The 15,425-nt window shown below is 34.2% G+C and overlaps 2 protein-coding genes across 2 annotated transcripts; both read left to right on the top strand.

Annotated features, from left to right (window-relative positions):
• Positions 1-3,097: 3,097 nt before the first annotated feature.
• LOC130944986 (L-ascorbate oxidase homolog) lies at positions 3,098-6,368 on the top strand. Its single transcript, XM_057873616.1, has 7 exons — positions 3,098-3,564; positions 3,676-3,785; positions 4,446-4,716; positions 4,798-4,900; positions 4,985-5,696; positions 5,802-5,880; positions 5,955-6,368. The coding sequence occupies exons 1-7, from the start codon at positions 3,424-3,426 to the stop codon at positions 6,159-6,161; spliced, it is 1,623 nt and encodes a 540-aa protein (XP_057729599.1). The 5' UTR covers positions 3,098-3,423; the 3' UTR covers positions 6,162-6,368.
• A 1,686-nt stretch (positions 6,369-8,054) lies between these two features.
• Positions 8,055-14,978, top strand: LOC130944062 (DNA repair protein RAD16-like). Its single transcript, XM_057872198.1, has 16 exons — positions 8,055-8,469; positions 8,929-9,078; positions 9,420-10,432; positions 10,772-10,894; positions 10,991-11,064; positions 11,153-11,213; positions 11,356-11,508; positions 11,594-11,679; positions 11,859-11,928; positions 12,505-12,633; positions 12,761-12,991; positions 13,538-13,642; positions 13,717-13,869; positions 14,116-14,204; positions 14,320-14,400; positions 14,481-14,978. The coding sequence occupies exons 1-16, from the start codon at positions 8,436-8,438 to the stop codon at positions 14,551-14,553; spliced, it is 2,625 nt and encodes an 874-aa protein (XP_057728181.1). The 5' UTR covers positions 8,055-8,435; the 3' UTR covers positions 14,554-14,978.
• Positions 14,979-15,425: the final 447 nt, after the last annotated feature.

Here is a 15,425-nt window from a genome sequence, read left to right as displayed (position 1 = left end):
CATGTGCAGCCGTTGTCAAACTCCTTACACTTTTTTATGGTACTTGACATGATCAGATTCTAGCACTCTATACTCAACACCGTGGCTATAAGCCTTCATGATTAAGACAACTTCCTCTTTATCTTGAAACTGCTGACTAACTTGGAACCCAGCTAGACCTCCGGTATCCTGTGTATCTTTGGTTCAAAATCCAAATGCTACATTCGGTAACCGATGTTATGTCATAACCTCCAAGTCTAAAATAGAAAAATATGAGAGATATTGCTGAGTTCTTGAACTAGATGCTCCTCCACCCCCAACTGGAGCACTCCTCCCTAGATCATCATTGCTTTCCTCATCAATTATGGTGGACTCCACATCATCATCCTGCAGTACATCTTCGACACCGTCTAGTTCTCCACCATCCCCAAAAATCAGAATAATATCAGGAGTATCGGCCATCGTAATAGCAAGCTGACCGAAAAGATCTATTATCACCTATTTGTCAATCACCATTGCAGTTTAGATCAGCCGTGAAAAATGGAGATGCCACCAAAATTGTCTCACGTGCAATGACAGGCACAGATGAAGAGGCACCAGCAGACATTGAACTAGAGGCTCATGGCATCACTAAAGATTGAGGATTGCGATTCGATCCTCCTGAACTACAAACCACATCTCCAAACTTGGTCAATAGCTCATGGATCCTCACCTCGAAAAACTAACAACGACAGTGAAACAAAACTTGTATATCTTCATCACTATTTATCACAAAGAAGTCGTACTTCACACCATTTCATACAACATAAAATAGGAATTCTATAAAATAACTTCGTCACTCGTTTCAAGTCATGCAGACCCAGTTTTTTTATTATAGTATTCTGAAACTCTACAAAACTCATAGAAGGTTTAATAAATACTCTCAACGGATTTTTATCAGTAAATTTTATTCCCTATCGCATTTTTTTCTTAATCATTCCTATATAATGCACAAGAATTAAAAAATTATATCCCCACTAGCCATTGTGAGTCACACTTTAATGAGGATTTAACTTTCTACTTGTATTTATATAGGTCAGGCTCATAGCTAATTCAAATATATTAGCTTCAATTTATTATCATTGGCCCATATATATATATATATATATATATATATATATATATATATATATAAATCGAATTCATATATGGTAAATCAAACTATTAATTTTGATTTGTATAATGTAACATATTATCCTAGTAAATCGAATCTATCTATTTCGATTTATTACTACTATGACTAAATCGAATCCATTTTTATTCGATTTACATAGAGGAAGGATAAATCAAGTTCATTAGCTTCGATTTATATAGTTTCATTGACAAAATCAAACCTGCGACTTCTAAGTGAATATAAAAAAATTATATCATTTAAGTTATAACTTGTTGGTATATTTACATAGTTAGTTAATATAAATATTTTTATTTATTGTATCTATTTTAGATAAAATATTATATCAATTTATGAGAATAATAATAATAATAATGATAATAATAAATTTATATGATTATAATGGTTAATTTAAATTAGGTATACTTAAGACTTAATATAACTTAATAATATAATATCTTAATAATTTGTTTAAATAACAACAAAAACATTAAAAAATATATCTTTCGTTTTTTTATAAATAAAGAATTAAAAATTATTAATATTTTTCGATTTTTACACACTAAATTTAGTTAATATAAAAAAGACAACAAATTAAAAAAAATCACAAACGACTCATGATAATTATTTCTAAAAGATAACAAAATTTCTAATAAAAAAATTTGTCAATTTTAATTAATATTTAATAAACAAATTAATAATTTAACTTGTTATGTAATATAAAATTTAAAGAAATATTAACGGAAAAACTAACTAATTTTACGAAAAAAAAAAAGATATTAAGAGCCTCCTTGTGTTTTAGAATAATCACGAGGCGGGTTCAGGATTTTTTCTCAAAAAAATTTTAAGAGCTTAGGTTAGGTGATCCATTAAATAAGCGTGTGAAATGAAGTAAATATATGGTACGGTCATTGTCACAGAGATTTGTCGCCCCAATGACTGCACATGGACCTATGCTTAATTTTATAATTTAATTTAATACGAATCAATAAGTCTAATAAATAAGAAAAACTATATTAATATTTCCTCTTATTTTGATTCCAATGTGCAATGTGCATATATTATTTTTTAGTGAAAGAAATCCGAATTTGGAGTTACTATAATCATATGCATGCTATACTAGTGCCAGTTATATAAATCAAGCTGGTGCGTCCACTTATCCATTTAAAAGCAGGTATACTATATTTAATATAAATTAAAAAATTGAGAAATAAAGCTAAACATTTGATTAGATTCGCAGAAGCATCCAATTCCTTAGTTCCAATATTTTTAAGCTCTCCCTATCATTTTTTTCCCCCTCTTTTCTTTCTTTCCCTTGTTATATATTTGAAAGAACAAAAGTTCTGCATATATGTAGTTATGTACATCCATCCAAAACAAAGCATGTGCCTTTCCGTCATTCCTTGTCCGTGGCATATATATCATTGCATCGTTATAGGAATTTTACAGTTTTCGTTATACGCGAAATCTTTTATAAAAGCCAAATAAATAAATAATAGACAAATATACTTGAAGTATATATTGTTCATTATGTTAGGGATATTTTCAATTGTGATTTGATTTTCTCTTGTATATTAATTATTAACAAATATATGAAAGCGTAACTTTAATCAAAATGGTAATTATTTAAGTGATTTTAAATTGATATATTTTATTTCCTTTTCTTAAGGAATTAGTCTAATAAATATCAATAAAAATAATATTTTTTTTTATCATATCATATTACTTATATACAAAAAAATATTAGTTGAGTTACTATGTTTTTAGATAAAAAAGTAATCATTGTCAGGATTTATGCATTATTATTTCTTATCTTGGTTGCAGGTTTGATATCAATTTCAATATTGTTGATGAACAACATGGGTGCAATACAAGGGTCAATAATTTCGGTGTAGAACTGACACTCTTTTTAAGAATATTGAAATGGTGGATACAGCTCATATATCATAGATTACATTGCATGACAAAAGCACAACACAACAGTCTCTGAGTCTGAGACTGAGTCTCAATAAACATAACCATCAACTAGCCCTGCTTCATTATTTCATTACATTACTTCTCTGCTCAAAAACAAGCTAACACTCACCGACACCGCTTGCTTCTTTTCTCTTCTTCTTTGGAGAAAAGCTCTAGGCTCCAAAGCAAAAGGGAAAAAGAGAAGTGTTATTATTTTAAACAAAAGAAAAGTGCTTGCTTGGTTTGTTTTGTTTTGTTTGTTGGTTTCAATTACTTCAAAGTTGAGAAATAGTGTTACATTATCTTAGTGAGAGAGGTTTTCAGAGAGCGAGAAAAAAATGGGTTGCTTCATGAGAGTGTGGTGTCTCTTGTTAGTGGTGCAGATTCTTGTGACATGTTCAATTGGTGAAGATCCTTATAGGTTCTACACTTGGAATGTTACCTATGGAGATATTTATCCTCTTGGTGTTAAACAACAGGTACCCTTTTTTTCATTTTTCTTCTTTATTTATGTATTATTGCAAGTCTTTGTTTTGTTTTTGTTAGTTTAAGAATGTTGTTAATCGTTTGTTACATGAATGAAATGGCAGGGGATATTGATAAATGGGCAGTTCCCAGGGCCGCAGATTGAATCTGTCACTAATGATAATTTGATCATCAATGTCTACAATAGCTTAGATGAACCTTTCCTTATCTCTTGGTAACTTTTCTTCTTTAATCCATTCTTGATAACCAGATATGGATAACTAGTCTTCTAAATTATTTTGTTGGTATTATTGTAATTACTTTCTGATGCAAATTATTGTGATTACCTTGAGAGAGTACATTTGCAAAGTTAGTTTGAAATGATGCCCATTTTGGACAAAAAAGAAAAATGTATCATTGTTTGTTGATTAGGTGAACATGCCATGTGACGTGACCCCATTTAGTATTAGATCTAGCAAGTGAAATTCAATTTTAATAACTGCTAAAACTATCTATCTTACTTATCTGATTTATGGTTATTGATTGATTCCTCAGATTCAAACAGCAGTTCTTTAACCTGATTGACTTATAAAATTGTTGAAAATAATTTGCACTTGTGATGGCAAAATGGATAAACTATTTTGCTTTCTCTTGTAGATTAGAGAAAATAACTTAAGAAATTAAAACTAAATGGTGCTGTGCATTGATGGACATCATCATGAACTTAGGCTGCGTTTATTTACATGCACAGGACATTGAGACAGGGATACAGAGACACAAATACATTAAATTAGTGTATTTTGTATTCATCTTGACAGAAAGAACACAGAGACACTGACAACACACACTAACAACAGACACTCGTATATTAAGATGGTGTGATATTTGTATATAGGAATGGAGTGCAGCAGAGAAGGAATTCATGGCAGGATGGAGTGTATGGTACCAATTGTCCAATCCCACCAGGTAGCAACTTTACTTATGTTCTTCAAGTAAAGGATCAGATTGGCAGCTACTTCTACTTCCCCTCCCTCGCATTCCACAAGGCGGCCGGCGGCTACGGCGGCTTCAAAATTAACAGTCGCTCTGTCATTCCGGTACCATTTGATCCTCCAGCCGGGGATTTCACCGTATTGGCAGGAGACTGGTACAAGAGAAATCACACTGTAAGCAGCTCTAATGCATCAAGTTAAAACAGATAAAAAAAAGTCTTCGATGTAATGTTATATCTGTATTGACTCTTGCAGGATTTGAGAGCAATTTTAGACGGCGGAAGCGACCTTCCTTTCCCTGACGGTCTTATCATCAATGGTCGCGGTTCCAATGGATACACCTTTACAGTTGATCAAGGTATAAAAACTATTTCTCCAAAAGTTTAAGCTGACAGAAAAAAGACTTGACATAAAGAAACTTATTGGTTTACTTGATTGGCAGGAAAAACTTACAGATTCAGGATATCAAACGTGGGGATTGGGACTTCCATCAATTTCAGAATCCAAGGGCATAAGATGCTGCTAGTTGAGGTGGAAGGCATTCACACTCTTCAGAACACGTATGACTCGCTTGACATCCATTTGGGGCAGAGTATGTCGGTGTTGGTAACTGCCGATCAACCACCTCAAGACTACTACATCGTTGTCACCTCTCGATTCACCTCTCAAGTCTTGAACGCTACCTCCATTTTCCGATACAGCAACTCGGCCGGAACTGTTGCCGGTCCTGCCACTATTGGACTAACAACTCAAATTGATTGGTCCCTGGAACAAGCTCGCTCTCTGAGGCGAAATCTGACAGCAAGTGGACCAAGGCCTAATCCACAAGGATCTTATCATTATGGTATGATAAACACAACCCGCACAATTAGGCTTCAAAATTCTGCACCAGTTATCAATGGGAAGCAGAGATATGCTGTGAACAGTGTTTCGTTCATCCCCGCCGATACGCCACTGAAGCTGGCGGATTACTTCAAGATCTCGGGGGTGTTCAGCCTCGGAAGCATCCCGGATAATCCCACAGGCGGCGGGGGTTACCTCCAGACCTCTGTCATGGCTGCTGATTTTCGCGGCTATGTGGAGGTTGTGTTTGAGAATCCTGAAGACAATGTGCAATCTTGGCATATTGATGGCCACAACTTCTTTGTTGTAGGGTAAGTCCAACTAACTTCATTTTCTCTGTTTCTGCAAATATGATACCATTTATATTCTCTTCTTTATAACAACAGTACTAATAATTACTAATATACAACATTCAGAATGGATGGAGGTCAGTGGTCAGCTGCAAGCAGATTAAATTACAATTTGAGGGACACAATTTCTAGATGCACAGTTCAGGTATATCATAGTAAAAATTATGTATAGGCGATTATGCACAATTTTATAATTCAATTTTTTGTGATTATGTATAGGTGTATCCCAAATCATGGAGTGCAGTATACATACCTTTGGACAACGTAGGAATGTGGAATGTGAGGTCAGAGAATTGGGCTCGTCAATATTTGGGGCAGCAATTTTACCTTCGTGTGTATTCTCCTGCAAATTCATGGAGGGATGAGTACCCTATACCAAGTAATGCTTTGCTCTGTGGCCGGGCTATAGGCCATAGCCACCCTTAATAATATCTAAGATCATAGTCAACAACAAATTATTCATTTCCATTCAAGGCTTAGCTCAAGCCTTATTTCTTTGGTACCATCTTATATCTATGTTGCTATGCTATGATTGCTCTCTCTTACTCATTGTAAAATCTGCGGCAGCCAGGACATTAGTATTTGTTGAATTATATATAATCAATGGATGTTTTTATATACTTCTTTGATAAATTCTTCGTCAAATTATAGATCCCAAAACGAAACAAACTTGTTAATGAAATATTGCAATTTACTTCACTAGTTCACTTCATCGCCTCAATCCCCCTGCCCCACCCCAAAATCTAACAAGTTATCTTTTAGTCGACCAAAATATTAGTTCATCAGCTCATGATATGATTATTATAGAATAATACTTTACCATAATTTCAAACTTAAGAAAAGTTTGTGCGTGCGTGTCTGGGTTATGATATGTATTGATCCAATCAATTTGAGTTCATCAAGTAGTCATTACTTAAATTGAGGGTTTGAATTATATTTTGTGTCAATTTCCTTAGGTAAATAAGGAAGATTGTGAACAATGTAATTATAGACCATAGACTATATTCTAAGTATTTTCAATTCACTAAACATGAATAAACTTAATTAATTCAAAATTTGAATTTTAAAATTAAAATTAACTTGTTTTTAACTTATCGTTTATCGTTGTTTAGAAAAAATATTGTTCTCCTATACTTTCTCTTTGTGTATATAACAATTCATTGACTAACAAAAGATTTTTAAATCGAATTCAGTTGCAGATTAGACTTTGACTTTTCGAGAACTGAAAGATACCGTGAAAAATGCATTATTTTTTTCTTGATCAACTCTAACTATAATAAATTATAAATTATTTTATAATGAATTACATTAAATTTCAAATTAAGTATACTATTATACACATTTTTGTTTCATAATTTTTTTTTCTATACAACAAGAACACTAATGATGTTAGATTTTTTCTACTCATTTTTTAAATTTTTATTAAAATTTTTTCTTTTTCTTCAAAACTGATGGATATGTGTATGTATGAATATCTCTATCTCTATGTGATACACTAGAATAACAATAATAATTTAATAAAATTTCATGAATCATAGAAAAAAAACATTTACAGCTAAACTTGTTTAGATAAAGCAAAAAAAATTATTTAAAAATCTAAATATCGCTACAAATTATAAAGGAGAACATTACTTAAGGTAAAACTTGCCTATATCAAGCAAACAATTATTGGAAAAATCTAAATATTGCCACAAATGTATGAAAATAGAATTATTTATTTGCTGAAAATCCGTCATGATAATTAATTATTTTCCCATAGGCCCCCATGAATTGTTAATTTTATTTTCAGATTCATGAATCATCAACACTGTTAAAATAACTATGCTTAAAAAAGCATTTTTTAAAATAACTTTTAAATTGTTTAATGGAGTGCGATTTTGTTAAAAACCAGTCTTAAAAATTAAAATAGTATATTTATATGTCAACGACAAAAAATACTAGTGTAAAATAATTTGAAACTATAATTTTTAAATAAGGAAAAATGATCTATACTATCATGGTTATCTAGTGTCAAAACAACGCTTATCTACTGTCATTTCTAATTTATATTGAATTTCAATTGGGCAACAATGTAAAATTGATTTATACATAAAATATTTTCTCATTACAAAATGGAAAATATGGAGTTTAAAAGAGTAATTAATTAAGCAATTAATTTATTAAAATACCAGGGCAGTAAAGAGAAAAGTCACGCACTGTCACACAATTTGAATGTCATACTCAAATATGGCAATTATTAAAACTCGGAAGAGGTTGGGAGATATAAAAGCGATGATGCATCAGAACGACGCCATACGAGACAAAACGTGGAAAAGCAAACCCACCGTTCACACAGTACATAACGATAAAACCAACAGACCCTAACCGTTAAGAACGCAGACCCTCATTCACAACGTGTGCCCCCATTGAAAGTCAAATAAATCATTGGCTCGGAGCGCGCCAACTCAAACTCTCTTTGGTAGTCCTTAACGCAGTGGAACCGAACTCCTTACGCTTGGCCAGTGGCCACTTAGTAGTTGTTAAAAAAAAGGGCACTTACTTAGTTCCCGCCGTTTAAGTGACAGAAACCGAAACGCTGCCAGCATTCTCTGTGCACAAAGTGGGCGTTCTTTTTTCACTGCTCAAATCGTTTTCTCCCTCTATTGATCGTTTGAGAATTCTTCAAATTCGAAACCCTAATTCTCTCCGTCGCGTTCGTTAATGGTGCTTCATCCTCGTCCACGCCGTTCCAATGGTACAGTTTCCTATATTCTTTATCTCTCGCGATTTTCGTTTTTCTATTTCGTATCATTTCTTTCCACTGTGTGTGGTTTGAATTTAGATTTTCGAATTGCGACTGTCTTATTTGCTGAGAAAAGTGCCTGGATGATGGGAGAAAGTGACCGAATAAAGTGAATGTTCCGAACTTTTGACGTCATTTTCTCTTGCCTTTCTTCTTTGTTCGTTTCTTGAATATGTATCGTGTCTTTTTTGTTTTGTTTCTTTTTTGCTTTGTTTCACGCGGAATGTGCGTTATTTATATTCTTGGTAAATAATTTTGGCGATGGAAAGTTTGAAAACGAGAACATGAAAGGTGCTTGATGTTAACGTTTTTTTTTTTTGTTGAACCAGCAAGCTTTGTTGCTGTTAAATGGTTTGATTGGTTTCGTAACACTGATTGGTTGTCATTGTTGTGTGTGAATTGGTAAAACAGGGAACGACCAGCAGCCTGTAGCTGAAGCTGAAGCTGATGGCCGAGGCACCAGTGTTAACTATGCAGATATTCACACTATATCTTCTGATTTTGATTCTGATTCTGATTCTGATTCTGATTCTATTGTATATTCAAATTCTAGTTACGAAGGTATATTGTCTTCGTCTGGTTAAATCAGTGAATGTTTTCATTTTATGATATGGGCTGCTTGGTTTTCGAATGTGAACTTCCTCTATTTTGAAGCAAAATGACGCCACTTAAATGTTTGAGGATCTTTACACATGAATTTCCATGAGATGGTGTGTACCTCTGCATAAGGTTATGGTTTAACCTTTGACAATGGAATTGGATACAGTGTGAATGAAACCAGAGTAAAGTTTCCAAGGAATTTATTTCCTGGAATCTTTTGAACAAAAACGGAGACTTTACATACTGCAATGAGATATTAATCCTGATAGCTTGTCTTAAACAATAAATAAAATTTCATGCAGGATTGCTAGATAACTTCAATCAAGAACCAGGGTCAAGTAGTAGCAGTTGTGACACTTCTGATTATTATGAGCATGGAAAAAGGCAAAAGCCAAAGTTCAGTAATGCAAGAAGTTCTCACGTGAAAAATAGAGGACCAAATGATGTTGATAGAGTGGTGGACAATGCAGATATGAATGAATGCTCAATGACTCAGCAGGAATCAGTTCCCCATGATTTGACTGGAACGAAAAAGAAGAAAAATAGAAAAAAAAGAAAAGGGAAAAAGCCAAAGCTGCTATGGCAAGTATGGGAAAATGACCAAGAAAGATGGATTGATGAGAATTTTTCAGAAGATGCTGACTTAGATAATCAGAATGAAGTATTGACAGAAACTGCTGAGGCATCTTCTGATCTGACTATGCCTTTACTTAGGTACCAAAAGGAATGGTTAGCCTGGGCTTTGAAACAGGAAAATTCTGATACTAGAGGTGGCATCCTTGCAGATGAAATGGGAATGGGAAAGACGATTCAAGCAATAGCACTTGTCCTTGCCAAACGTGAATTGATGCAAAGTAGTTCTGCACCAGCTGAACCCATACTATCGCATTCACCTTCTTTATCTGGAATCTTGCCTGCGATCAAAGGAACACTTGTCATTTGTCCTGTTGTCGCTGTTACTCAGTGGGTTAATGAGATTGATCGGTTTACCATCAAAGGAAGCACCAAGGTGCTCGTTTATCATGGGGCAAGGAGAGGGAAGAGTATTGAACAGTTCTTGGATTATGATTTTGTGATAACTACGTACTCTACTGTTGAGTCTGAGTACAGGAAGTTTATGATGCCTCCTAAGGAAAAACAATCAAGGCAAGTTAAGAAGAAAACAGAAGTCACTAGAGGGATGTACAAAGAAGGTGTGAGTAAGATGTCTTGTAGTGAAAATGAACTGAGCATGGACGCAGAAGATGCAAATGCCACACACAGGGGTATGTCACTTCTTCATGCTGTTAAATGGCTGCGGATTATATTGGACGAGGTCAGTTGTGTTGCAAATTGTATTGTGTTATGCTTTAGAGCTCCTGGTAATTTTTCATTTAAAATCTATCGAGACATTTTATATCCTTCTGTTGTTTCTAATTTCTCTGTTCTTGACTATTGCCGACTTATTCTTTGATAGAAAATAAAAAATGAAGAAAATATGGTTATGGCTTGAAGCCGTAATGCAAAATTTTTCAATTTTGTAACGTCACTTTTATATAGAATATAATTTGACATTTGTTGCCAGCACTAACTGTAATCTTGATTGCAATGAACCGAACTTCACTTAGGCTTGACTCTGCTATTTTATTGACTTTTTTTAATATGTAAATAATAGGCACACTACATAAAGTCCAGACATAGTAACACAGCAAAAGCAGTTCTTGCTTTAGAGTCTTCCTACAAATGGGCTTTAAGTGGCACTCCCATTCAGAACCGTGTTGGAGAACTGTATTCTCTGGTAAGTTTGCGGTCCTTTTTTTGTTATAAAAGTTCGGTGATCAAGTTTATGTTTTGAAGATATTATAATTTCTTAATTGCAATGCCATGTATACAGGTACGGTTCCTGCAAATAACTCCATATTCATTTTACTTGTGCATGGACTGTGATTGCAGGACCCTTGATCACAGGTGTGTATAGTGGTTAGACTTATATGTAGTTATCTGGATTTATTACTAAAAGATCAACTATGTTTGTTATCCTGATGCCTTTGTACAGCTCCAAACAATGTCCAGACTGCAGCCACAGTTCAGTTAGACATTTCTGTTGGTGGAATAAAGTAAGTTCTGCATTTCATTAGTCTGTGTTGTGCTCACCATATTAAAGGATAAGACTGACAGAAAACAAGTCCATGATTTTGTAGAAAGTGTTTCAGTAGAAAGTTGACATGTTCTGTATTATTTACTTTTAATCTTGATTAGTATGTTTCCACACCAATTCAATCCTCTCTAAGTAGCTATGATGGGCGGGGTAATAGAGCTATGGTCTTGCTTAAACACAAAGTTCTGAAGAACATACTACTAAGGCGCACTAAAATAGGCAGGGCTGCTGATCTTGCACTTCCTCCTAGAATTGTAAGTTGTTTTATCACGGGGTTAACTCTTGAATTTTTACCATTGATAGGGAGTAAGTTTATTTCTTCATGGTCTCTCTTTGCAGGTCTCACTGAGAAGGGATTTTCTGGATATAAAAGAGCAAGACTATTATGAGTCATTATACAATGAAAGTCAGGCACAATTTAATACGTGAGTCACATTCTTCTTCTCTTCGTCTCAGTAAAATTCTTCTTTTAAAATAGGATATTTCCTTCTATTTTAATCCGGAATACAGTTCCAAAAGTCCTAACTCCTAACCAAATATTTTCATTTTTTGTTTGCCTATGTAATCTCGGCTTAGTTTTGTTGGTATGCTTTCTCCATTTCAGGTATGTCGAATCTAATACACTGATGAATAATTATGCTCATATATTTGATCTTCTCACACGGCTGCGTCAGGTGAACAACTACTCTACCAAAGCAAAAATAATGTTTCTTTTGATCACTGTGATGCATGTTACGTATTCCCTATTTTGTATGTAGAAGAATGATATGGTTTATGATCATGCCATACTATAATATTCTCTATGTTGAATCACATAGATCTGAGTTTTTAAATTTCTCTAACTGTTTTGACTTTTTCCAATCATTCTAATCAGCATTTAACTTAAAAACTTTTGTAAAGTACACTTCTAGAACATCACAAGATAACATTTAGTCAATTTTTTTGCAAAAAATCTCAATAATATGTAAAAAGGACAATGTGCTGTGATATTGCATTAAGTATTTTAATCTGCGAATGACTTGTGTGAAATATCTTATCAAAAATCAGTTCAACGTTATTAAAGTATAATTAATCATTTATTTGAAAGAATAATTAATATATGGTTACTCATTTTGAAAAAAAATAAATGTTATATGCTTTTCATTTTTTGCCTCAGACCTTATATTTCATGTGGAATATTGGGAATCTTCTCTTGGTCTTTGTTGAAAAATTACGGATACATTTAGTATTAATATTGCATAAATGTTCAGGCTGTTGATCATCCATACCTTGTGGTATATTCTCAAGCTGCGGCACGACAAGGTGGCCATGTGGCTAGTAATTCTACTGCTGAAGAACAAGCATGTGGCATTTGTCATGAACCAGTGGAAGATCCTGTGGTAAGTTTGTCTTTTCTTCTAAGTATTCTTAATGTTCTTATCACTTTATTTTTCTGAACTCGTTCTGTATTTAGAAGAGTAACTATTGCTAATTTTAGTGTGTGGATGGTACTTGTCACCATTTTAGGTTACCTCTTGTGAGCATAGATTTTGCAAGACATGCTTGATAGATTTCTCTACTGCTTTGGGACAAGTATCATGCCCTTCATGCTCTCAATTACCTACTGTTGATTTAACTTCCCACAAGGATGTTGGGTACCAGGCAAATAAAACCACTATTAAGGGATTCAGATCCTCAAGCATTTTAAACAGAATTCAGCTTGAGAACTTTCAGACAAGTACTAAAATAGAGGCTTTGGTATGTAATGTTTTCTTTTCAAATTTCAGTTAGCATCGGCTTTGTTGTATCAATGTTTTGGTTTCATGTTCTAGAACTCGAATATTAGGATATAAGGTAACCTTCGGACTGTTAAGGGCTGTACAAGTAATGCTGGCCTGCCAGGTGGTTTCATACGATGAATATGATGGTGATTGATGAGAAGTAACAATCTGAAAGGGCTGAATTGGTTTGTGCTGCTGAGGAAAATTCAATTGTAGCATGCTTGTTAGTTGTTACTTTTGTTAGAATAAGATTTGGTTTGGTTATATGCTTTTTTGCTTTGAGAAAATTGTTTGTGCATATGTCTACTGAAAGATCAATCTACTGAAAGTAATGGTCATTAAGTTTCTTATGTTGCCTGGGAAGGGAAGGAGAAAGTGTGAAAGGCTAGTTTGCCAGGAGGCAGAAAGAATGCTTATATAGTTGCTGGATAAACAATTAGTGTTCAATCTTAATTTGACTGCTTTATGCTTACCGTTTACAATCTTATATTATATTGACCCGGAATAAGTTGAATGGTTGCAGCGAGAAGAAATAAGATCTATGGTCGAAAGGGATGGTTCTGCCAAAGGGATTGTTTTTAGTCAGTTCGCATCATTCTTGGATCTAATAAACTTCTCTTTGAATAAGGTGAATTTAATTGTTTCCTTCTGTTTATTAGCGAAAATACATCAGAGGATGATAACATGATGTGTTAATTACAGTCTGGGGTATCTTGTGTTCAATTGAATGGAAATATGACAATGACTGCCCGAGATGCTGCCATTAAGAGGTTTACCAATGATCCAGACTGCAGGATTTTTCTCATGAGCCTGAAGGCCGGAGGCGTTGCACTCAATTTGACTGTAGCATCACATGTGAGCTATTCCTCATTTTGATATCCCCCTTTGTGATGTTTTACATGGTTGACATTGTGCGTTGTAGTTCTACCTTCCTTATACTTTTCTTTTAAAATAGTTCTTTAAATTATCTTGTAATTGATGGATGTGGCATTTTTGTTCTGTTGGTTTTTGGACTTTCTCTAGGGTCATTTTATCCATCCTCTGTTTCTCTTCGTCTTTGCTAAACCTATGTTAATTTGTGGCTTAATTGGGCACGATCAGGTTTTCCTTATGGATCCTTGGTGGAACCCAGCTGCGGAGCGTCAGGCTCAAGACAGAATTCACCGAATAGGACAATTTAAACCTATAAGGTATTGCTCCTTGCGCTTAATTTTTCCCAATCAGAAAATGTAAAAATGAATGAAATACAGATAGGTTGGTGTCGTCCTCTTCTGAATGGTCTCTGACATCCATTTTCATGTATAGAATTGTGAGATTTATAATTGAGAACACTGTTGAGGAGAGGATTTTGAATCTGCAACAGAAGAAGGAACTAGTGTTTGAAGGGTAAGTGTGATGTAAAATGGTGTAGAAGTTTCTTCATTTTGTAACATACTATCTCTAATTTTTTCTCCCTCTGTTAACAGGATTATAGGTGGCTCTTCTGATGCTCTGGGAAAACTGACGGAGGGAGACTTGAAATTCCTATTTGGTACATAGGTAGGTGCCGGCTTCTAATTTGGTAGGAGGATTTGTTGAAGGCCTTCCTGCTATCCATTTTGCAGAACTAATTTTTAGGTAGAAAAATTATGAGACCCCACAATTATGCCATGCATTCTGTGGCAACCCGATTATTTTTGAAAGTTTATGGTGGCAATGTAAATGCATTAGCTGTAAATACACATGATAGGGTATACATATTTCTCCGCTGTGCCTTTTGCCTCTGCCCATGTAAATGCGGCAGTGTGCCGTCGAGTGTCAGTGGGGATTTTGAAGCTCTCAATATTCTAATTCAATCTTCCCCGTGGAATAACGGGGCCCCAATTGTAATAATTTTCAGAATTTCAACGTAAAGCATATTCACGCCAGAAGATTTTTTGTTATCCCCATGAGTCCGTTATTTGCGTCAGATATTACAGACTAAAGAGATCCTGATTTAGTTCATTGTTTGAATGGTTTGATTATCCTTTTGCTTTTCAATATAATTGTTTTTTTATTTTATTTTATTTTGTTTTGTCAAACCCTGTGTGGGAGAAAATTTGCCATGTGTGGCTTCAATTTGTTTTATTTTACTATCCCCACTCCTTGCGTACATAGTTAACTCCGCATCTTTTCCTATGCGGACAGTTAGACAGTTAACTTAGATCAAACCAGAGAAAATGCATAGCATGCCGACTGCGAAAGGAAAATGGTCGTTCTATATTGGTCCAAATAATAATAAAGAAGAAAGGAGAGAGTTGGGACTTTGGACTTTGGACTTTAGACTTTGGACTTTGGAGGGCGGGAACTGGGAAGATAGGTATTAGTCTATTAGGCTGCCAGCCACAGATAAAAAACTGAGATTAAATTAAGTTTTAGTATTATATTTGGTA

Source organism: Arachis stenosperma, chromosome 8 (genome assembly GCF_014773155.1).
Source record: "Arachis stenosperma cultivar V10309 chromosome 8, arast.V10309.gnm1.PFL2, whole genome shotgun sequence".
NCBI classification, from domain to species: domain Eukaryota; kingdom Viridiplantae; phylum Streptophyta; class Magnoliopsida; order Fabales; family Fabaceae; genus Arachis; species Arachis stenosperma.
The sequence above is the reverse complement of the archived record's forward strand: the minus strand, read 5'-3'. Positions and strand labels throughout refer to the sequence as shown.